This window comes from Vigna unguiculata, chromosome 11 (assembly GCF_004118075.2).
Source record: "Vigna unguiculata cultivar IT97K-499-35 chromosome 11, ASM411807v1, whole genome shotgun sequence".
NCBI classification, from domain to species: Eukaryota; Viridiplantae; Streptophyta; class Magnoliopsida; order Fabales; family Fabaceae; genus Vigna; species Vigna unguiculata.
The window spans coordinates 2,200,237-2,223,720 of NC_040289.1; the positions used below are offsets into that span (position 1 = coordinate 2,200,237).

General features: G+C 30.0%; 3 protein-coding genes across 3 annotated transcripts; 1 reads left to right on the plus strand and 2 right to left on the minus strand.

Annotated features, from left to right (window-relative positions):
- Positions 1-627: 627 nt before the first annotated feature.
- On the plus strand, positions 628-1,910 carry LOC114169168 (cytosolic sulfotransferase 15-like). The gene has a single exon (XM_028054209.1). The coding sequence runs from the start codon at positions 690-692 to the stop codon at positions 1,665-1,667; it is 978 nt and encodes a 325-aa protein (XP_027910010.1). The 5' UTR covers positions 628-689; the 3' UTR covers positions 1,668-1,910.
- Positions 1,911-6,669: 4,759 nt separating this feature from the next.
- On the minus strand, positions 6,670-7,113 carry LOC114169410 (early nodulin-75-like). The gene has a single exon (XM_028054552.1). The coding sequence runs from the start codon at positions 7,111-7,113 to the stop codon at positions 6,670-6,672; it is 444 nt and encodes a 147-aa protein (XP_027910353.1).
- A 10,776-nt stretch (positions 7,114-17,889) lies between these two features.
- Positions 17,890-21,720, minus strand: LOC114168546 (putative disease resistance protein At3g14460). The gene has a single exon (XM_028053419.1). The coding sequence runs from the start codon at positions 21,631-21,633 to the stop codon at positions 18,082-18,084; it is 3,552 nt and encodes a 1,183-aa protein (XP_027909220.1). The 5' UTR covers positions 21,634-21,720; the 3' UTR covers positions 17,890-18,081.
- Between the last annotated feature and the right edge of the window lie 1,764 nt (positions 21,721-23,484).

A 23,484-nucleotide genomic window follows, 5' to 3' on the forward strand; every position in this document is an offset into this window, starting at 1 on the left:
GGAGACATCCAGAAGTTTGAACTCAATTTACTTAAAGAAAAATCAACTCAACTAGCTCGACGAGGATGAGCTTATGTCCTAACATAACTCTCTGTTGAAGGAGGAAGAAAAAGGTATTTAGACCTTACCACTTGACTTGACCCAACTCATAAAATAAAATAAGGTCTCACAATTTCCTATCAAATTTACATGTATTAAACAAATCTATCGTAACAAGAGTTCCATACAGCAAAATTTTATAATCAAAAGATGCTTAATATTAAGAAAGATACACAACCTTAATAACCGAACTCTATTTTATTACACGTTAAACTTATATTTGATAGTTATTTATAACAGTCACATCTTACCATATACATCATATTGAGACTTGTTTTGATAGATTTAGACATGATCAAAATATGTATTAAATTTTTAAATTATTTTCTTTTAATTAATAAATTTCCATAATTAGTTATAAATGTAGTTTCAAGTCGGACCATGGTTCTAGGATTGCTCACCCACATAGAATCATGCATGTCTGTCATTGTTGGCATTTGTCATTACTCTGATTTACCTCGTAAAGTGTATTAACCTTTTCTTCATTCAACATGAACCCTAGTTCATGCTATAAAAACCACCCCACAGTGAGCTAATTTCATCAAACTTCTACTTGAGAAATATCATTCATATCCAAACTAGCTGCTCTAATGGCTTCAAAAGGTGCGCATGATGAAGACAACCTAAGTCTCTCCCTTCGCATAGAGAATGCTTGGGCAGACACTTATCAGTTCTACCTGTTTGAAAATTTTTGGTGTCCATCAATTCATTTTCAAGCAGTAAACAGTTTTAAGAAAGAGTTTCAAGCAAAAGACAGTGACATTGTTGTTGCTAGCTTTCCCAAATCAGGTACCATTTGGTTAAAAGCCCTTACTTTTGCTATTGTCAATCGCCAAAGGTTCTCTTCCTTGGAAGACCATCCATTACTGAGTTCCAACCCTCATGAACTTGTGCCTTTTTTTGAGTTTATCTTTGGTGCTGATGATATTCATGGCCAAATTCTTCATCTTTCCAACATGGCCGAGCCCAGGATTTTTGGTACTCACACCCCATTTCCCTCGTTACCCGAATCAATCAAAGAGTCTAACTGCAAGATAGTCTACATTTGCAGAAACCCTTTTGACAACTTTGTTTCTGCATGGAATTACTTTAATAAAATCAAGCCAACGATTGTGTCTGAATTAACATTGGAGGAAGCTTTTGAATTGTACTGTAATGGGGTAATGGAATATGGTCCATGGTGGAGTCACATGTTAGGTTACTGGGAAGAGAGCATAGCAAAACCAGACAAAGTTTTGTTCTTGAAGTATGATGATCTTAAAGAAGATATCAACTTTCATGTCAAAAGTGTTGCAAAGTTCTTGGGTTGTCCTTTTACTGAGGAAGAGGAGAACAATGGAGTTGTTGAAAGCATAATCAAACTGTGTAGCTTTGAGAAGATGAAAGATTTGGAAGTGAATAAGTCTGGAATGTATGGCAGGGGAGGCATCGAGAAGAAGAACTTCTTCCGTAAGGGAGAGAATGGAGATTGGGTGAATTACTTTTCTCCTTCCATGACAGAAAAATTATCCAAAATCGTTGAAGAGAAATTAAGTGGATCGGGTTTGTCGTTTAAGATGTGTTCTTAACTTCATCATCTCATGTTGTTGTTCTAGTGTCTGGTTTTGTTGATGTGTAATAAGTGGCTACACTAGGGTCAATAGTGTAGTTGTAATGTGTGGTGAATGTTCGTGTCACTTTTTCCTTTCGTTGAATAAGATGTCCTATGTTGTAAAGACAAAGTTAACTACCTTAATTTGTTTCCTTCTAGGATGAGTTCTGTGATGATTCATGTAGCTTTTGCTGAATTAAATGATCAATTTGCTTTTTAAGGAATCTCTATTGTATTTCGCTTTCTTTTTAGCTAATCATTCTCTTTTATAAGTTTGGAAAGAAAAATAAAAGAAAAAGTTTCTTTTAAGGTTTTTTTTTCCCTACAATCTTAAGTTCTAATAATAACATATTAAATTGAGATATTTAATTAAAATATAAAATAAATTTTTGAACAAAAAGTTAATAAAATCAACTGAGAAGTAAGAATATATAAACTAAGTTATTGAATAAAAAATAATAAAATCAGTGGTGAAGTGAAAATATGAATTTACCCTCGTGCCAAGAAATATATGCATGGTTATAATCTCAAAAAGTAAAGTAAGAGTTAAATTGAATTCAAATGATAATTTAGATGTAACACTTCAAATACAAATAAATATATAATTAAGTTATGATAAAATGATCTCATAGGATACAAAAAATATCCTTATTCGTGGGTATTTGTAGATAAAATCCGTTATGAGTAAAAAATAGATATTGTGAATAGATATCTGCGAATAAAGGATATGAATATCTTTTATATCTCATGTAAACATGACTGGTACAGATACCATAGTATCCATACTTGCAGATACTTATACCCGCTATGCTCTAATTTAAATTAAAATAAAAATAAAACAATGATTAAAAATTAATATATTGATTTTGAAAGAGTTATTTTTTATCAATTAATTTTAAAAAAATATCAATTTTTTATATATTATCATTCAATTTTATTTAAATAGATTATTTTCATTTTTTTTTAATTTTTAAATATTATATATTATATTTTTTTTTAATTTATAATTAAAATATCTTGTTAAATATTTTAAATTATTTTTATAAATATTTATAAATATTAAAAAAATATATAAATACCACCCTAGTATATATATAAAAATAGATATAAGATAAATATTTATCCCACGTATCAAATACAAACAACTATTACAAATACCATAACCATCCTGATTGACATCCGTGCCCACAGATTCTTTACAATCCCCTTCTCCTGCACAATTCCACATAACTAAAAGGAAAATGTTGGGAAGCACAATAATAAAGAGGTGGACAAGAGAAGAAATGAAAAAATGCAGATATGTCAGTAATGATAAAATCACTCATAATAAGGAAAAATAATATAATAATCAATTCCTCACCATCAATCATGTGGACCTTTTTCAGAACAGTAACCATAAACCAAATGGTCCTCACTGCAAAATTGTTAGAACATAGTTTACACATTTTCTTTTATGTTTATGTCATCAGTTTTCAAATTTTGAAATTCTTTTCCTAACAATACAGTAATATATAATACACAATCAAATTTTGTTGTATATAACTACATCATTTTTAATAAGAAGTTATGTTATCTTAAACTATGATAAGTTATCCACCTCGGATGTACTATAGGTTTTTCATAATAATTCATAAATTTCTTGAAGCACCGATACAAATTATATCACATATTGTTGAATAGCACGTAACTAGTTCATGGCTGAAATGTGAGTCAATTAATTCTAGATGGAAGCCAAGTACAATTTTGCATCTTCTAATGTTTCATTTCAAAACAAAAGTTTGAATTCAAACTATGAAGATGACAACATCACCGTAAAATAGTATTTTATTTTCGGATTAACTATCACTGTACAACAATTATGTAAACAGTGGCAAACCTTGACCAATAATTTTGGAAAACCAAAATAATATACTTAAAATTTAAAATTTATATATTTTAATTATTATTATTAATACAATAAAAATAAAAATAAAAGTAAATAAATAATTTAGTATAACCGTACCTACACAAGAAATCACACATATATAAAGGATTATCCTTCGTTCTTTCAGATTTTTAAACTCATCAATAATTGAATCAAAACTAAAATTTTCAACTATTTATTTTTCAATGTAAATATAAACATGTTTCAAAGAATTAATATAAAGCATGTTCCTCTAATTGAACACTATGATCATTTGTACCATGATTCAGGATACGTAAAGATAAGATATTGAATTTGAATTGTTTTCATCATCACGAAAAACCTTCTTTTTATCACTTTAAAAATAAATATATCCTTCTATTCTTCATCAATATATCTATTTCTTTTTTAAGTTTAAGATTAAAAAATGATTTATCATAGTTTAATTAACAAATAAAAAATTAAGAGTCACTAAAAGAAAAGAAATCAATGACAATCAAGTTTCAATTAAAACATAGTTATGAAAAAACACATAGTACAATCTTTTTTCTCCCATAATCATAAAAAAAAATGAATATAAAGCTCATGTGGTAAATAATAATACTATTGAACAAATATTTCAGTATTAAGTGATACAGGAGAATTACCTTTTTTCTTCATGAATGAAAAAAAAAACAAATGATAAATGAAAGCAAAAATAATAAATTTGTATTTAATTTTTTTTTTCAAACAAATAAAAAACATGTGAGAGTGTAAAATCATAATAAATTATGAAAAACTTAAAACTAAAATGAGAAAGAAAATAAAAAATATCTTAATAAATATTTTTATTCTTCATTCCATTTAATTTTATATTTTATAATTTATTAACATTAAATATTATGTCTTATAAAATAAATAGAAAGATACCTAATTTAACTTCTATCAATTTTCAATATATGTTACATATAATTTAAAAAATTAAAAAAATTAATATATATATATATATATATATATATATATATATATATATATATATATATAATATAAAAAAAATTAAAAATTAAGGAGGGGCCATGGCCTCTCCCTGCCACACTAAAACTCCGCCATTGTATGTAAATGATACTGCATTGTATTAATATATTCATCATCTATTCTTTCTATTTCATCATTTTCTCGTACTACAAGAAAATTTTCATATTATTAAACAATTTTAAAAATAAAAAATAATTAATCTTTATACTGACTAATTAAATATCAATTTATAAACTAAAAATTATTAATAATTACAATAGTTTCTAAATTAATCACTTTGATTTTTAAATTGGTTATTAACATTACTTACTAAAAAATTAGTTTCTAAATTTGTACCACTGGTGACCAATTTGGATACAAATTTAGAGAGACCAATTTTTTTAGAAACTAAAATCTTGATAGTTAATATTAGTCATTAATTTAAAGATCAATTCACTATAGTGACTAACTTAAAGATTGTTTTAAAAATTATTTTAGTTATCAATAATTTTTAGTATAAATTGATATTTAAAGTGGACACTGTAGTGACTAATTATTTTTTGTCACTAAAATTCATCACTAATAAAAGATTTTCTTGTAGTGTCATTATCTTCACCTTCTTTTTAGGTGACACTACTACAAATTCTCACATCACATGGAATTTTTCTTGCAAATTTGTTAAAAAAATTTGCAAGAAAAGGCTTTTTCCTGCTATTTTTTCTAAGAATTTTAATTGACAGGTAATTCCTTCGTAGATAATTATTTCTTACAAAATTATAAAATTCGCAAGTATTTCTTACAAAATTTGTTACGAAAAGTATTTTATACAAAATATTTTGCAAAAAAAAAATGACAGCAATTTCCTGCAAATATTTTTTTCATAACAAAATTTATAAGTATTTCCTACAAAAGAAATTTCAAAACAAAATTAGTAGGAAATATGAGTTTTTTTAGTAGTGTGATAGTTGTGATATCTCTACATAATTTCTTATTTATCCTAATCTCCATTCTCAAGTATTTTTGTTTCATTACTCCAACTCTAATAGAATAATCTCTTTGTAAATACATTTATTATATAGTATGGTCTATTTATGAATAGACTCCTTTTGACAATGTATTTTTTCAAAATTTGATTTCCATTTTCCAAAATCCCCATATTTAAATTCAAGTTCTTTAGTTGTGTATGTAATTTTCCATTTTACAGAAACAACTTTCTTCTCTTCTCTCCCTCAATTTCACAAGAATTTTCTCTTTATATATTTGTAATAATATCCTTTATTATCCGACTTGGTATTTTAAGGAAGGATAAGAAAAAGTAAAGATTGTGTGTTTTATGAAATATTATCTGTTTTAGAACGTAGAACTCTATAATAATTTTATTTTAAAAGGTATTGTGTGTATTTCGAATTTTCTGATGGCGAAATGATTTGCAATAGAATTTTCTTGATTTATAGGCTATCTTCTTATAGGTTATTTCAAGAAGGTGTAGGTTGTGTGAGGAGGATTCATAAACAACTTATTGAATAAAAAGTAAATAAAATCAATTATAAAGTGAGAATATGAATTTACTCTGGTGTGAAGATAGATAGTCAGGTAAATACTATAGCAGTAAAATTGATAGTACAAAGGTACAAAACTCTATTTTGGATCTGGGCTTTAAAGTCGGCCCATTAATTTTACTTTTTTTTTTTTCATTTAAAGCAGTTTATTCATGCACCTTTTCTTCCTGCACCCTCATAATATCTATAAATTTTAAATTACCTTCATTAAAATTTTACTAAAAGTAGAAATATCTTTAAATTACCCTCATAATAACTAGTTTTGTTTTGGAAATATAACAACCAATTGATTTTAAACAAAAATAGAGGCAAACACGGTTCATCCATCAAGCTATACGCTTTATACATAAGGTGAAATTTTAAAAGCACACATGGGAGAGTCATATCTCACATGGTTATATTACATTAGTACAAACTCCCAATTTTTATTTAATGACTCACAGCATCGACACTAATACTTTATACATTAAAGTAGCATCACAAACCTTTGATGCGTTTCGAAACTTTTGGCTAAGCGCACTCACTCAATCGGAACCTGGTGGATCAATTGGTCGAAAGTTGGTTGATTCCACCTTATGACCACCGTGTCCAGGCCTGGGATGTTGATTACCTGTGCCTTGTTGCTCCTTCGGGGGCAAATCCTTTGTGGTTTTCAAAGATGGTGGTTTACCACCATGATGTGGTGGTTTACCGTCATACGATCCATCTTCGATGTGTTGTGGTTTATCACCAAAATGATTTGGTGGTTTATCGTGATATAATGCATCTTCCATGTGCGGTGGTGGTTTACCATGATGTGGTGGTTTGAGATGGCCGTTTTCGATATGTGGTGGTGGTTTATTACGATGTGGTGGTTTGGGATTATGTGTACCATCATTTTTTGATGGTGAAGAGGTTGGGAGAATGGCAAGGGAGCTTGCAACCACAAGAAATGGTAGCAGTAACACTAACATGTTTTTGGGAGACATTTTTAATTATGGTCTCACGAATTTGGATAGCGGTGAAGAAACTAGGGCATAGCAAGTGGCCTTTTATAATAGCTATATTCCATTGTTCAGTGTCATCAAACACTGTTGCCTCCTACGTAAGCTTGAATCCTATTCACCACATTATTGCAGAAATATTTGTTTCAATCACTTTTACTCAGTGCCTATGTATTTTCTGATGTTTATGGAGCCCATGAAAGACCCGTAGAAATTAAAAAATAAAAAATAAAGAAAGACAGAGAAATAAATAAAAGATGTTTGTTTGCGTTAGTAAAAAGTCTCAAGTATAAACACTTTATCTTTTTTCCATTCGTGAAGATGTTTCCTTTTATTTTTTTCCTTTATATCTCTGTACAAAGTCTATGATGAGATGTTAGAATAACAAGTTTGATGACCTCTTTACGTGTACGATGGGCTTCGAGAGCTTTTTTATTTTTAATAATATCTTTACTTTATTTCTTTCACATTAGAATTCTTATGTCTTTATTTACTATAATATTTTAAATTATCCACCGAGAACCACAATTTTAATTCTGTTTTACCGGTGCACTCCCGCGAAACAGTACTACCATTTGCTTCTTTAACATTTTATAAGGTAATTAAGAGTGGACAAAAATATCCAATCTTCAAATTTAATTATAATTATTTAAATTATATTAAGTGAAATTTATTTTAATGATTTTATCTTAAATTTATGTTCGTAGTTTTTAAATTTTAAGTTAAGTCTATACAATTTTAGATTAAGATTATATATATATATATATATATATATATTATATATATATATATATATATATATATATATATTATATATATATATATATATATATATATATATATATATATATATATATATAATTTTTTGAATTTTCAATCAAAATCGATGAGAGTATGATTCAAGTTAAGGGTGAAAATGCGGGTTGGTGAGCCTCGCCCACATTTTCAACACAGGCTAAAGTCTGGTCCGTCTCGCATAAGTGTGGGTCCACGGGTTAGCTCGCTTTTTTTTAATTTTTTATAATAAAGCTTTCAATGTTTAACAAATTGAAAAACTTTAACAAATTCACAAAATTAAGCAAAGATTTTGGAGAGTTAGATGATAAATTGATAATTCAACATTTTCATCACATTCATATTCATACTTTGACATACACAAATTATTCTTCAAATTTTTGCACATTCAAAAATACATAATACTTGTCTTTTGTAGTCATATAAGAATTTGAAACGCTCATTCAGAAGTCTAGAAGGAAAGTAACCGATATACAAAAGTGCAAGATTTTTTTTTTTGCGTGCCAACGAGCTGAGCTGCACAGGCTGTGGGCTTTCGTGGGTCGGGCTTCTATAGCTAACGAGCCAGTGGGCTCATTTCCTAGCCTGCCCCGTGTTCTTTTTGCAAGCCTATGGGCCAGTCCGCCGAGCCAAACCCACATTTGCACCCCTAATTCGAGTTATGAAATCTTTAGTCTCAATCTAAGTAAGAAAGAACCATATCAGATTGGGTCCAACTCATGCAAGGTTAGGGTAGGCCAACCCATAGACAAGTCAGTTAGGTCATGTCAAAGTCAAGCAATGTTACATTACTTATGTTAGGTGGTTTAGCCTCATGTTATATCAGGCCAAGTCAAGTTAAGTTGTGTCATAAGCATGTTATGTTGGTCAAGTCAAATCTAGGTCAAGCTAAGTCAGCTTGGGACCAAGTCAAATTGAGTCAGGTTAGGTCTAAGGTTGAATTTGGATTGACTTGCACTAGTTTGAGTCAGGTCGGTCAATTCAGGCCAAGAGACAAATTGGGTTCTATTGGGATAGGTTCACATTGGCTCATGTCAACTTAAGTCCATTTCAAAAGGAGTAAGCTTATGCTCATCTTGTGTTGAGAGAGATTCACATTAACCTAAGTCAGCTTAAGTCCATGTAAAGAGGAGTAAGCTTACACTTAGGTTAGACTGAGCCATCCCAAGTCTCCTTAAGATAGAATCGACGAAGGTCTATTAAGATGAAACATGCCAAGCTTAAGTGGGGTGGAGTCAACTCAAACCCAATATAGACTTAGTCAACTCAGGTCCATCAGGTTGAGTAGTTCACATGGACCCAATGCACATGGGATGAGTTGGGTTGGGTTGAAGTTAGACAAAATCGACCCTAATCAACATTGGACTGAGTGGGCTTGAATCTAGGTAGAAACCTTAGTGACAAAGTCAACATAAAACAAAATTAGTATGAACTCACATAAGCATAAGTAACTATGAGACAAAGTTAATTCAAGTCATGAAATACTACATCAAGCCAAAATGATTTAGGCTCAAGTCTAGTTGAATTGAATAAAATACTTGTTAAATCGAGTTGGCTTATATCATTATTGAATGGAGTGAGCCTACCAAATAAAGGATTTTTAAAACAAATATGTTTTTATATATTATTTTTTTTTCAAAATTAAATTTATATTTGAATATAAGAAAATATTTAAATAAGAAGCTATTTCAAAAGTTAATTTCTTGAATTTATTTTAACTGGATAACCTATTTGGTAATTTAAAAAATAAAATCCTTTTTACATTAATTAAGTTTATATATTTTAAAAGAAGTCTACGTGTATAGATATCTTTTTCTTATATTACTTAAAAATGTTTTCGTTTTTTAATTATTGTTTTGGGGAAAAGACGGAAAACTGAGTGAAGAAAAAAAAAAATCTTTCTTGTCTTAAAAATGTATTTTATTTCTGAGTATTGGTTTCGTAACAACCCAAATAGTAATTTCTCCTTTTCACATCTTACATTATTTAAATTTATCTCTTCTCATGACATTGCATCACAATTGTTTCACTCACATTTCTTAAAGCAACTTTCTTCAAGTCCGTCCAAAAGATGTTCACCAATCTTCCTTCTTTCCTTTTTTTACACAACGGACTCCTTACACCTCAAGTTGACCTCTCTATTCAGTCTTTTTGTTTTCTTTTCTTTTTCTGAAATCAAAGTCTTGTACTCACTCACTCACTTTTTTGGACCATTAGTTTTTTCCAGTGACACTGTCAAATTGTGTAATTACTAATTTCAGCACATACAAGTTTTTTATTTTTCATAGCGGTATAATATATTTAATACAAACTATTAAAAATGACATAAGAATTATCTTAATTACGACAGATTAAAAATATAATTTTTAAGAGTATTAAGCTATAGTTACTTGTTATTTGACCAACTTAAAAATTATTTTGATTAATACAAATAAAGATTTGATAAGAATTAAAAAATTTGTATTTCTGGGTCGTTTTAACTATGAATTTGTAAATTAGGGTCCGTTAAATTTTTTTTTTTTAAAAAATGGGTTAAGTCGTCGTGGGGAGGACAACATTAAAGGTGAAGTCGTCCTCCCTTTAACCGGTTTCATTTTTTTTTATTAAAGTCGTCAGAGTGCATAACGGTTTCACTTTTAATTTTTTTTAACATTATTTTTTGAGCTGTCACCAGTTATTTCAAATGGTAATTAATAGTATAATTCATAATGAAATTGCTTTCTTGTTTGTGAATATTAAAGTGGAAGAAAGAGTGATAACAAATGAAATAAAATAAAAATCTGAGAGAGGTGCTAATTGAGTTGGAAGTCTGCAAAAAAAGTTGCACTAGAGCAGGAAAAGCAGGACTGCAAAAACAATTGATCGATTCCGAAACTCGAAAAGATGAACCGAATTTGACGTTGGATAGGAAAAAGGTAGTACTGTTGTTGTCAATAAGGGTTGAAGTTCCATTTTCTTTTTACCACTAATTGTTTAAGAGAAATTAAAAAAAGACAACATAAAAGTGAATATATATATATATATATATATATATATATATATATATATATATATATATATATATATATATATATATATATGAGAAAATAACAAACATAAAATATAAATCGAATGTATTAGAAAGTTAAAACGAAAAATAAAAATATTTTAAATTTTAAAAATCAATAAAAAATTAATCCACTCCGACTGAACTAAAAACTCATATATTGATCATCCAAATCCATGAAAATATTGGGTTGTGTTTTGAAATGCAAAAAGACTAGTATCTGCGAATCTGTCACAGATAGTTAGTGGATAAATAAATATCTGCAAGTAATGGGTGATGAATATTTGAATATCCATTTATAAATTGGTCAATTATTCAAGTGCAATATCATACTACCTATATTAGTTAATATTTATTACCTGTAAAAATTAAAATTAAAATTTAATTTATAATTTTTTAGATTTATTTAATTAAAATTTTATTTATATTTTATTGGATTATATTTAATTAAAATTAAAATTTTATTTATATTTAATTTAGTTTACATTATATTTTATATTTGTTTAACTTTATTTAAATTTAATTTTAAAAATCTATAATTTTTCTAAATATCCATGTACGAATATTTATATATCAACATTATATATATTTTATATTTTTTTAACTTTATTTAAATTTCATTTTAAAAATCTATAATTTTTTTTAATATCCACGGTCGAATATTTATATATTAGCATATTATATATATATATATATATATATATATATATATATATATATATATATATATATATATATATATATATGACAAAATCTTAGTTATTATTTTATTATTTTTTTATATTGTCCGTTTTTACATAAGTCTTATAGAGCGATCAAGAAATAAAAAAAAGGACAACTAATAAATATATATTCAAACTAATAAAAATAAAAATAATGAAAATAAAAGTATATCAAGTATATTCAAAGTAAAACTAGTAAGATAACTTTTTTCCAAGAGAAAAAAAATGAAAAAGGAAGAAGAGGCGCAGAGAACTTCAAAAAACCTTACGACACCGTTCCTGCAAATGGACTCACCAATGGAGTTTTTGGGTAACTTTTTTTATCAATTTTTTCTTTGCTTCATTTTTTTTTTCTATCATTTTTGACAATACCATAAGTCTGATCGATTCTTCTCTATTTCGTTTAAACTGACTCTGATCTGAGCTTTCTCATTCTTCGTGTATTTTTTTTGTGGATACAAAGTTTTCACGTATCCTTCTTTCATATAAAGCTCTCGATTCATTAATGTATATTGTTATTTTTTAGAGAAACTAACGTCTGATATTCTAAATGTTTTATGTGAAGTGGTCTTATTTGTTTGTAACTGCGAGTTTTTTTATTTACTTACTGTGATTGTGATTGCGATTGCGTTCAAATAGACCTAATTTGACTGCAATTTTCTGCATCATCAATAAATGTCAAGAAATCCCCAAAAGAAAATTTAAAACCTTGGTTCTGTACCTATTTTGTTTATGTTAATGGTTTGCTTAATTTTTTTATTGTGGTGGCGGCATGTTCGTGGCATTGAGATAAGGATTTTTTTACTAAATTAAAATTCATTTACATAATCTGCTTCATCTTTCACTTTTCCTTTACTTATGTGTTGCTGTGGCATTAGTGATGAGGGTAACATTTCTGATTTTTCTGACCGTTTCTCTTAAACCCTATTATTACTATTATTGTTCTTTCATATAATTTGTTTGTTCACCATTAACACATAAAAGTTTTTAATGATGCTACTTTTAGTCTATGACGTCTGTCCAAACATTGATATCGTATTGGGTGATGTCAAAATTATCATTGAAAAACAGTGCAAACGTTAATTAACATCGGACTCAGAAGAGTTTGACATTATCCAACGTCGGCGCTAGAGCACTAGTACAGGGAAGGAAAACGACAGCGGTTATTTTTAACTTTTGGCTTCGGGTTCACACCCGAGACATATACTGCCGAGGTAAAAAGACACTTCTTTATGCCTCGGTTATCAACCCGAGGCATATTGCATAGTTACTGCCTCGGTTTCCACTAACCGAGGCCTAATTGTGTATCAAAAAAAAAAAAAAAACTCGGGTTTTCATTTTCGTCGTTACCTGTGGGTGCTTCAATCACACTGAGAAAAAAAGAAACAGTTGCGAAGCATTGTAACATTAAACTTAGAAAAAATACCATGGATTCTGATGGAGGTAAAACAATAATTCTATTGCTGGAATGAAAAGAAAAAATGGCATCTGTGTGATTCAATCACTGCCAATAGCATAATTTTTAACACAAACATAAGCCCAGAACATGGAATGGCATAAACAATGACAAAATGGCATAAACATTCTTTCTTAGATCTGACCTCAAATTATCAACATCAATCAATATCACAAACCATAGCAATGACAATTTCATTTACTTCCATCAATAAATAAAAGTAATTAAAAGACCCAACCAGTAGTTGATCCTTGTAAAGCAACCCATAAAACACCAGATCCGGTGACGACGAACTTCATGCTCGGAGAAGACGAAGATGTAGCGGCACCGGAACAATCTCGTCGACGGTGAAGTGGCAGTGCAGTGGCGGTGCAGGCGGAACGAACGGCGCACTTGAAGAGTGGTGATGGTTGCTCGAAGAAGAAGATGCAGCGGCGGCCCCGAAACAACCTTCTCGACGGTGCAGTGGCGGTGCAACGGCAGTGTAGCGGCGGTGCAGCGACGGTGCAGCGGTGGTGAAGCCGAAACGAACGGCTGGAGCGCTGCTCGGAGAAGAAGAGTGGAAGCTGTGTGCGGGTTGCTCGAAGAAGAAGAAAATCTCGAGTGTTGCTGCTGCAGTGAAAAAATTTGGGGTTTTTGTTAACCCTACAATGCGATACTGCCTCGGTTAATTTGAAACCGAGGCATATTGCTTCTTATATGCTTCGGTTGGCAGGAGGATCGAAGCATAAGGTCCCTACTGCCTCGGTTATAAAAGAACCAAGGCATAAAATGTGACTTTTCTTGTTTGTGAATATTATAGTGGAAGAAAGAGTAATAACAAAGGAAATCAAATAAAAATCTGAGAGAGGTGCTAATTGAGTTGGAAGTCTGCAAAAAAGGTTGCACTAGGGCAGTAAAAGCAGGAGTGCAAAAACAAGGTATCCATTGATTGATCGATTCCGAAACCCGAAAAGATGAACCGAATTTGGCGTTGGATAAGGAAAATGTAGTACTGTTGTTGTCAATAAGGATTGAAGTTCCATTTTTATACCACTAATTATTTAAAAAAAAGTTAAAAAAAAAACAACATAAAAGTGAAGTCGTCAAAATTATGAAGACGACTTCACTGTGGAGATGACAAAAACCATACTAATCTGTGACGACATCGTTTTTCAAAAAAAAAATGAAACCAATCAAAGGGAGGACGACTTCATCTTTAATGTCGTTCTCCCCTCTAGCGACTTGACCCTTTTTCGCAAAAAAAATAATAAAATTGAGGGACCCCATTTTACAAATTCAAGTTTCAATGGACCCCAATTAAAAAAGCCTGTTATATTACATGTTTCAATTATATAGATTCAGTTCACATCATGTTTAATACAGACTCGTTACATGGATATATATGAGAAAATAACAAACATAAAATATAAATCGAATGTATTAGAAAGTTAAAACGAAAAATAAAAAAATTTTAAATTTTAAAAATTAATAAAAAATTAATCCTCTCCGACTAAACTAAAAACTCATATATTGATCATCCAAATCCACGAAAATATTGGGTTTTGTTTTGAAATGACAAAAAGACTAGTATCTGTGAATCTGTTACAGGTAGTTAGTGGATAAATAAATATCTGCAAATAATGGGTCATGAATATTTGAATATCCAAGTGCAATATTATACTACCAGTATAAAATTAAAATTAAAATTTAATTTATAATTTTTTAGGTTTATTTAATTAAAATTTTATTTATATTTAATTAAAATTAAAATTTTATTTATATTTAATTTAGTTTACATTATATTTTATATTTGTTTAACTTTATTTAAATTTTATTTTAAAAATCTATAATTTTTTAAATATCCACGTACGAATATTTATATATCAACATTATATATATTTTATATTTTTTTAACTTTATTTAAATTTCATTTTAAAAATCTATAATTTTCTTTAATATCCACGGCCGAGTATTTATATATTAGCATTATATATATATATATATATATATATATATATATATATATATATATATATATATATATATATATATATATATATATATATGACAAAATCTTAGTTATTATTTTATTAGTTTTATATTATCCGTTTTTACATAAGTCTTATAGAGCGATCAAGAAATAAAAAAGGACAACTAATAAATATATATTCAAACAAATAAAAATAAAAATAATGAAAATAAAAATATATCAAGTATATTCAAAGCAAAACTAATAAGATAACTTTTTTCCAGGAGAAAAAAATTAGAAAGGAAGAAGAGGCGCATAGAACTTCAAAAACCCTTACGACACCGTTCCTGCAAATGGACTCACCAATGAAGTTTCCGGGTAACTTTTTTTCTCTCAATTTTTTCTTTGTTTCATTTTTTTTCTATCATTTTTGACAATACCCTAAGTCTGATCGATTCTTCTCTATTTCGTTTAAACTGACTGATCTGAGCTTTCTCATTCTTCGAAAAGTGCTACTGTATTTTTTTTGTAGATACAAAGTTTTCACGTATCCTTCTTTCATATAAAGCTCTCGATTCATTCATGTTTATTGTTATTTTTTAGAGAAACTAACTTCTGATATTCTAAATGTTTTATGTGATGTGGTCTTATTTGTCTGCGAGTTTTTTTATTTACTTACTGTGATTGTGACTGCAATTGCGTTCAAATAGACCAAATTTGACTGCAATTTTCTGCATCATCAATAAATGTCGATAAATCCCCAAAAGAAAATTTAAAACCATGGTTCTGTACCTATTTTGTTGATGTTAATGGTTTGCGTAACTTTTTTATTGTGATGGCGGTATGTTCGTGGCATCGAGATAAGGATTTTTTTACTAAATTAAAATTCATTTACATATCTGCTTCATCTTTCACTTTTCCTTTACTTATGTGTTGCTGTGGCATTAGTGATGAGGGTAACATTTCTGATTTTTCTTTCCGTTTCTCTTAAACCCTATTATTACTATTATTGTTCTTTCATATAATTTGTTTGTTCATCAATAACACAAAAAAGTTTTTAATGATGCTATTTTTAGTCTATGACGTCTCTTCAAACATTGATATCTTATTGGGTAACGTCAAAATTATAATTAAAAAACAATGCAAATGTTAATTAATATCGGGGTCAAAGTCAGGAGAGTCTACGTTATCCAACATCAACGCTAGAGGCTGCACAGGTCAATTTTCATGTTAAATGGTGTGAGAAAACATCGTTGTTTGACGTCTGGTAGTGCCTTGCCAGACCTCAAATGACATCGAGGTTTACTTTACCCGACTGTTAAGGTACTACCAGATATCAAACAATTTGTTGTTGTTTTTCTTTTCTAAATTTTGTATTTACAACATTCCTATACCTGAAAATCAACAAAATTTCAAAATAGTTTCTAAATATTTCCAACACATATATGAACTTACAGTTATATCTAATAACACTAAAGTATTCTAAACTAATACAAATAACACAAAATAAAAAGTTTCATCATGAAATTTTTATCCAACAAAGTTTTTGACAAAAGTTTTAATACTAGTGGTATCAACTCCATCTTTCCAATAGATATGTTGTCCACTCTTGTCTTAGGTTGTGTTCTTTTGAGAGGAATGATTAGAGGGAGAGGGAGAAAAGTGATCGAAAGGATTAGAAAGTGAAGTTTGTGTTGTTTCTTTTAAGTGATTCAGAGGTGATTTTATAGTGGATTAGAGAGTGAAGTCTGTGAAAGTTTGTAACTGAATTGACTTATGTGATATATTAAAAAAAACTTTTAATAGAAAAAAAAAGTTAGATTATCAAAATGTCCTTATCGTTATAGGTAATATAAAATTATATATAAATAATTTAAAATTATTTTATAAAAAAATATTTATAAAAAATGAATAATACAATATATTTTGTATAAAAATAAATTTAATATATAAGATGAAACATAATTAATTTATATGGAAACCTTTTTTTCTTTTTAATAGTAATTTTAGAAGTAATAATTTTTTATTATAACCATAATAAATTATTATTTCCGTTAACATAAAATTAAGAAAGTGAACTAAAACCACCACATGTATTTATTTTAACCGCTAAATCACATGTAACAAAAATTAAATAACGAAGAGTAATTTGGTACATCCAACTGTGTCACCCTCTAATGTCACTATAGATGGTAAGATTGAATTCTCAGTCCATTCCTTTATTCATCTCTTCCCATCACCTTGTATCACCTCCCAAACAACACACTACTTACCTTCTAATAATCTCTTCTTATTCCTTGTAAATAGTACATCCATCCAAAAAAATACAGTCTTAGGGTCTAGATAATGTATTCTGGTAGAGGTGATGAATTCTTTAATCATTAAAAAAGTAATACAACTTCATTATGTATGAATGTCATTTTTTAATATTTGATATGATTTATAATATGTGAAATATATATATATATATATATATATATATATATATATATATTATATATATATATATATATAAAATATTCTCGTTTAGTGTAGTATTATGCAGATTTTGATGTCGGAGGGTGACAGGTTAACATTAAGTGACATTTGTGCTGCTCCAAGCCGACGTTAATGTATGTCTGTGCTTTAATAATCTTTTGCATTGTGTTAAAAATGCCTAAACTCACTTTAATAATTTTAAGATGTGACCAACGATATTATCTGAAAGTTAAATTTACATTTTATTGTATTGTAATATTATTTTATCAAAAATAGTTATATAATATTCCACAATAAAATAAAAGAAAATTGGTTATTATAAAGTTACGTATAAATCAATTTTAGTCCCAAAGAGAGGATTGATCTTTACTTTAAACATCTAAAAATTGATGAGTGGGGTGAATCGTTAGAAGCTATCTCAGGGCTAAGGTAGTTGATACACATTCTAAAGAAAAACAAGATTCAAGTAGTAGAGCAAATGCATCATTATTCAAAACAAACAACATCACTCTTGTATCTCCAGGTCTTGAATGTGAGCAATTTTTTGCCAGTCTTCGCCTCCTTCTTCCTGGCACCGCTCTTTTAACAATGGACAATTGCGTATTTGAAGACGTGAAATTGATATGGGAAGACCCTCCTCTGGTAAGTGTTGGAGGTTGGGGCAGTTCCAAAGACCGAGTTTTTCAAGAGATGAGAGTTGATAGAGGCCCTTGTGGTCCAATTTTTCTAGATTTGGAAAATCCAAGATGGTTAGAGAAACAAGAGAGCATGGCAGCAAACCTTCATCAGGAAAAGATTTTGCATCCACTTTTTCAATCCACAAGCATCTCAGAGAAGGATTGTCTCTGAAAGCTCCTCTGAGTGAGCCAATAAGTTTGGAGCAATCCTTGAGATCCATGAAACTTAGATTTGATGGCAAACCTCCGTTAGGAAACGACTCAAGTTTTGGACACTCTTCTATCCATAGCTCCCATAGAGACATCCTATGCATGTTTTCGGGAAATGATTCAAATTTAGGGCAATTTTTGATTTTCAGATCCTTGAGATGATTATGAGGTTCATGCTGTGAAATCCTCTGCAGATTACAAAACCCTCCGAGGTAAAGGTTCTTGAGTTTTGGGAAGAAATGTAGTGGAAAGGTCCTTAGAGAGACACAATCATCACTGATTGACTTCAAGGGTGAATAAATGCTCAAGTATTCAAGAGAAGTGTTGAATATGATGTGCCCAACAGTTTTCACCATTGATGCTTCCATGGTGTGCCCACCCATTCTGAGTTTATTCGTTGTAGACAACTCCAACTGCAGCTTCCCACAGTCTTGTAGTCGTAATTCTATAGCAAAAACAATCAAAGCTTCTACATGTTCGCAACGAATCACTCTTAGAGTTTTTAAAGCAACAAACTCTGGAAGGTGTCCTTTCAGCTTGGGACAAGAACTTATAGAAAAATAATGCAAACGTGGAAAAGCACCTGTAACATCTTGGCAGTCCCACTTTTCCCATTGACTCATAGATGAAAACTCTAATCTTTCAAGGGATTTGAATGAAGAAGAGTTGTTACCATGAAAATCGGCATCAATATTCACTATCTCTTCAAACCCTGAAATCTCTAGGTTCTTCAGAAATGGCAAAAGACCAAGAGGAGGAAAACGTTGGCAAGATTTACATCTGCGCAACACTAAGGACACCATGTTTAGTAATGAATTATTGAGTAACCAATTTGGAAGTTGGTTACCGACATAGTTCTTTATAGCCAACTTCTTCAAGTATTTTGAAGGTCGTAGGTTCTCAATTACATCCCCAGCTTTTGCTGAATCAACAGAGGAGTTTTCAATAAAATTCCAATTTAACACCAATTCAACAAGGTGTGCTTTGCTCTTCAAATTTGCTTCTAATGCATACGAAGGATTCTCGATATTCTGCAATTCATCAATTGTTAGACTCCCATGAAGATTGAGGTCTCCTAATTGTTGAATACTGAATTCCTTACTTTTCTCAACGTAAAACGGACTCATTAATACTTGGACATTCTTCATCTTTCCCAAATGCGCTGGCACATTTTTCACTCCAGTGTTTACCAATTCAAGACAACGCAAATTATCAAGTTCATGCAAATATGAGGGAAGCTCCTTTAGTTTTTCACACTTATTCAACTTCAGTATTTGCAACTTATAGAGTAAACTCATTGAGTCAGGTAGTTTTTCTATGTCAGTATGGGAGAGATCTAATGAGCGAAAATGCTTAAGATTTCCTACAGATTTAGGCACCTCTCTAAGGTTTGTACAATGAGACAAATACAGGACACGTATCGACTTGAATTTGGAAAACAAGTCATCTATTGACGTCGTGCAATGCCAAGAGCGAAGAGGAAAAGGAAAGTTTGTTCTCCAATCTGTTTGTATAAATGTACGCAACTTTTGAGTATTAATCGAACTCCCAAACCCATCAAAAAAGAATTTAGCAGTTGAAAATGAACAATGACGAGTAATATTGGATATCCCTTTTGGTTCATCAAATCCTAACCTGATGCAGATGTCCTCACTGACGTACTTTGCCAAATCATTTAGAAGGTCATGCATGATAAAATAGTTTTCTTCGTCGTCGCCGGATAGTTGAAAAAAAGACCAAGATACCAGATCATTGAAATATTGTTCGCCAACTTCTTCTGGGCTCTTTTCCTTTAGAGGGCTTTCTAGAAACATTTCAGCCATCCATAGTTGAATTAAAAGATCCTTGTCAAACCTATAACCTTTGGGAAACATGGCGCAAAAAGCGAAGCATTTCTTCAAATGTGAAGGAAGGTGGAGACAACTCAATCTTAATGCTGGGAGTATATCACTTTCATTTTCTGAAAAATCCCATATCTCACTTTTCATAATGCTTTCCCATTCCCAAAGAGATGACTTGTTGTGTAATAGACTCCCCGTTGTTTTCAGGGCCAAAGGAAGCGCATTACATTTTTTAACTATGTTCTTACCAATCTCCACGAAGTCTGGATCTGTTTGTGGATTATAACTTTGGAATGCATGTTTTGCGAACAAGTCCCAGCAATAATCTTCTTTTAATACCTGCAGGAGGTGCTTTTCTGATCGCATGGTAGCAACAACCTTCTCACTCCGTGTAGTGACAAGGATCCTACTGCCTTGGCCTCCGAAAGTTAGGGGCTTCTGCACATCTTCCCATTTAGATCGTTTTTCGTTCCAAACGTCATCTAAAATGAGAAGAAATTTCTTCCCCATAATTTTTTCTTTCAATTTTCTCTGAATCACTTCCTGTTGCATGCTATGTTCAGTTGAACCAGTAATTGTGTCAAGAATTGCTCTAGATACATTGAGAACATCAAATTCCTGTGGAACACTGATCCAAGCTTTAATATCAAATTTAGCTTCAAGCCTTGGGTCATTGAATACATGTTGGGCAAGTGAGGTCTTACCCAACCCACCCATGCCCACAATAGAAAGTATAGATAACTTGTTATCCGTGTCAGATGTGAGCCAATTGAAAACAAATTCTTTGTCATCATCTCTACCATAGATAACAGTTTCATTTGGCAAAGATGTATAAGTTAATTTACTACCCGATCCTGATCCAATGCCAGCACCACTGGCCTTTTTCAAACCTAGAAAATCGCTTTGGGTTGCAAGATCTTCTAGGTCCTCAATGACTTGATCCATCTTGGATTCTATTTCGTTTTCAAAGAAACTGACAAAAGAAGATTTGAGGGAATTCCATACCTTCTTAGTAGCACTTTGAGACTCAGCTTCCACCACTTGGTTTGTGAGCAGTTCATAATCTATTTCATCCAAGAGATCTTCTGCATCAAACACAACATCTTTGGCCCTGAGAAGCCAATCTCTCACACGTGGATCCGTGAATTGCTTTTGTTCTGCATCATAAGCCACAACATCAATGGTAAAGAGCTTCATCTTCAAGTCGCTGAGTTGTTTCTTCTTGTGTTTTCTTGCACGAAATATGTCCATAAAACGGGAAGCCAAAGTGTCAATAGTCCTTTCGAGGAAAGCAGAAACAAGAGCACCGGTAACCATTTCTGCTGTCATGGTGAGAATAGGAAACGAAGTGGATGAATGGAACTAACAAATTTGAAAGGTAGCTTGTGTCTTTGACTCGGTGCAGTGATATGTAAATAACAGTAATAGGTTTTAAGGTTGATGAATATATATATATATATATATATATATATATATATATATATATATATATATATATATATATATATATATATATACTTTGTCCATAAAGAAAAAAAGAAGAAGATAACAATGAATCAATAATAATGGTCAATTTCGGTGGCTAACTAATCAAATAAACAAACCAAAATAATGTAACATCCCGTATAATTGAAAACACCATATTGTATAGGACAAAAGGAAATTGATTTGCAGTAAAATAAAACATAATTGCTTAAAGATGATTCTGAAAATGCAGATAGTGGCAGTAGTATATTCTGATTAAATGAGGGGAATGAGCTATTTTATATATGAATGATTGCTTTATTTTAAGGTTGCTGAGCATAAATTTTCTTTGAAGGCCTAAACAAATAATAATGGTCAATTTCAATCACAAACTAACAGATAAATACATCCAAATATTCTAACGTTGTGTGAATGTATATTCGAAAACACCATATAGTATTGGACAAAGGAGAAATTGACTTGGACTTAAAATATAATATAACTGCAACACTTCCCATGTATAATTAGATTATAACAAACTGATGCAATGCAACTAATTTCATAATAGGCAAAAAAAAAAAAAAAAAAGAAAAAACACTATCACGTAATATTCATTTTTATCGTTTTTTTTATTTGTCAGATAATACTTCCAAGAGACATAAATTTATGTTTGATCGAAAGTTCAACGTAGAAATTTCATATTTTTGTCAGACTTAAATGCATCCTACTAAATAATTGCATTGTTTTTAAAGAATAAAATGTAAAATTTATGTCGATCAACGCACGGTATGATATATTTTATATCTTTAGGTATTAAATATTTTTTTGTCCTTAAGTTTAATTAAAATTTAGAATTAGCTCTTTTTCAAAATTTTAAATCAATTTAATCCTTCATTTTTAAAAGTGCGTAAATTTTATTAAATATACCTGACGTTTCAAATACGTTTTTCAGCTAACATTAAAATGGAAATAAGTTAAATGCGTAAACAATTCAATTGCTATCATAAAACACATTTAAAATGTTAAATAAACTTAATAACCAATTTGGTTAAAATAACTAAATCCACACATCTCTAAAAGTGAGAAACTAAATTGTGGTAAAATTTCGAAGAATGAGTACTTTCAATTTCATTGAAAGTTAAGTGGTCAAAGACATATTTAACCATTTTTTAAATATATTTGATTTTGGTTCAAACCAAAACCTGAAATGTAGAAAATTTTAAATAAAGTATAACCTAAAAATAAACTAAACAAGAAAATAACCTAAATTATTTTATATAAGTTGGAGGATAAAAATTGTCTCATATTCTCTTATTGAGTTAATGTCTTGCTGCGACAACACTACAAAAAATATTTTTTACTAACGGTCTTTTTTTAGCGGTTAAGAAAACTACTATAAATAATTTTATTTTGGATTAATTTTTTTAACCGTCACAAAATTTTTCTAAATTTTGTGAGATGTTAACCAATTACATTTGGTTTTAAGATGACGTAAACCCACAATTCCAATTCTGCTTTCATTCAATGGAGAGGGCAACGATTCTGATTTCAGCGACGATGAGGATGCTACTTCCTTTAGTCTCAACGACAATGACGACGAATTTCATGTCCTCCAGAACCGTGCCATGTGGCTTCGTCGTTACTGGCTTCATTGCCACTGAAGCGCTTTAGTATGACCACTCTATCAATTACGTCAACGCCGTTTTCTAGATGGTC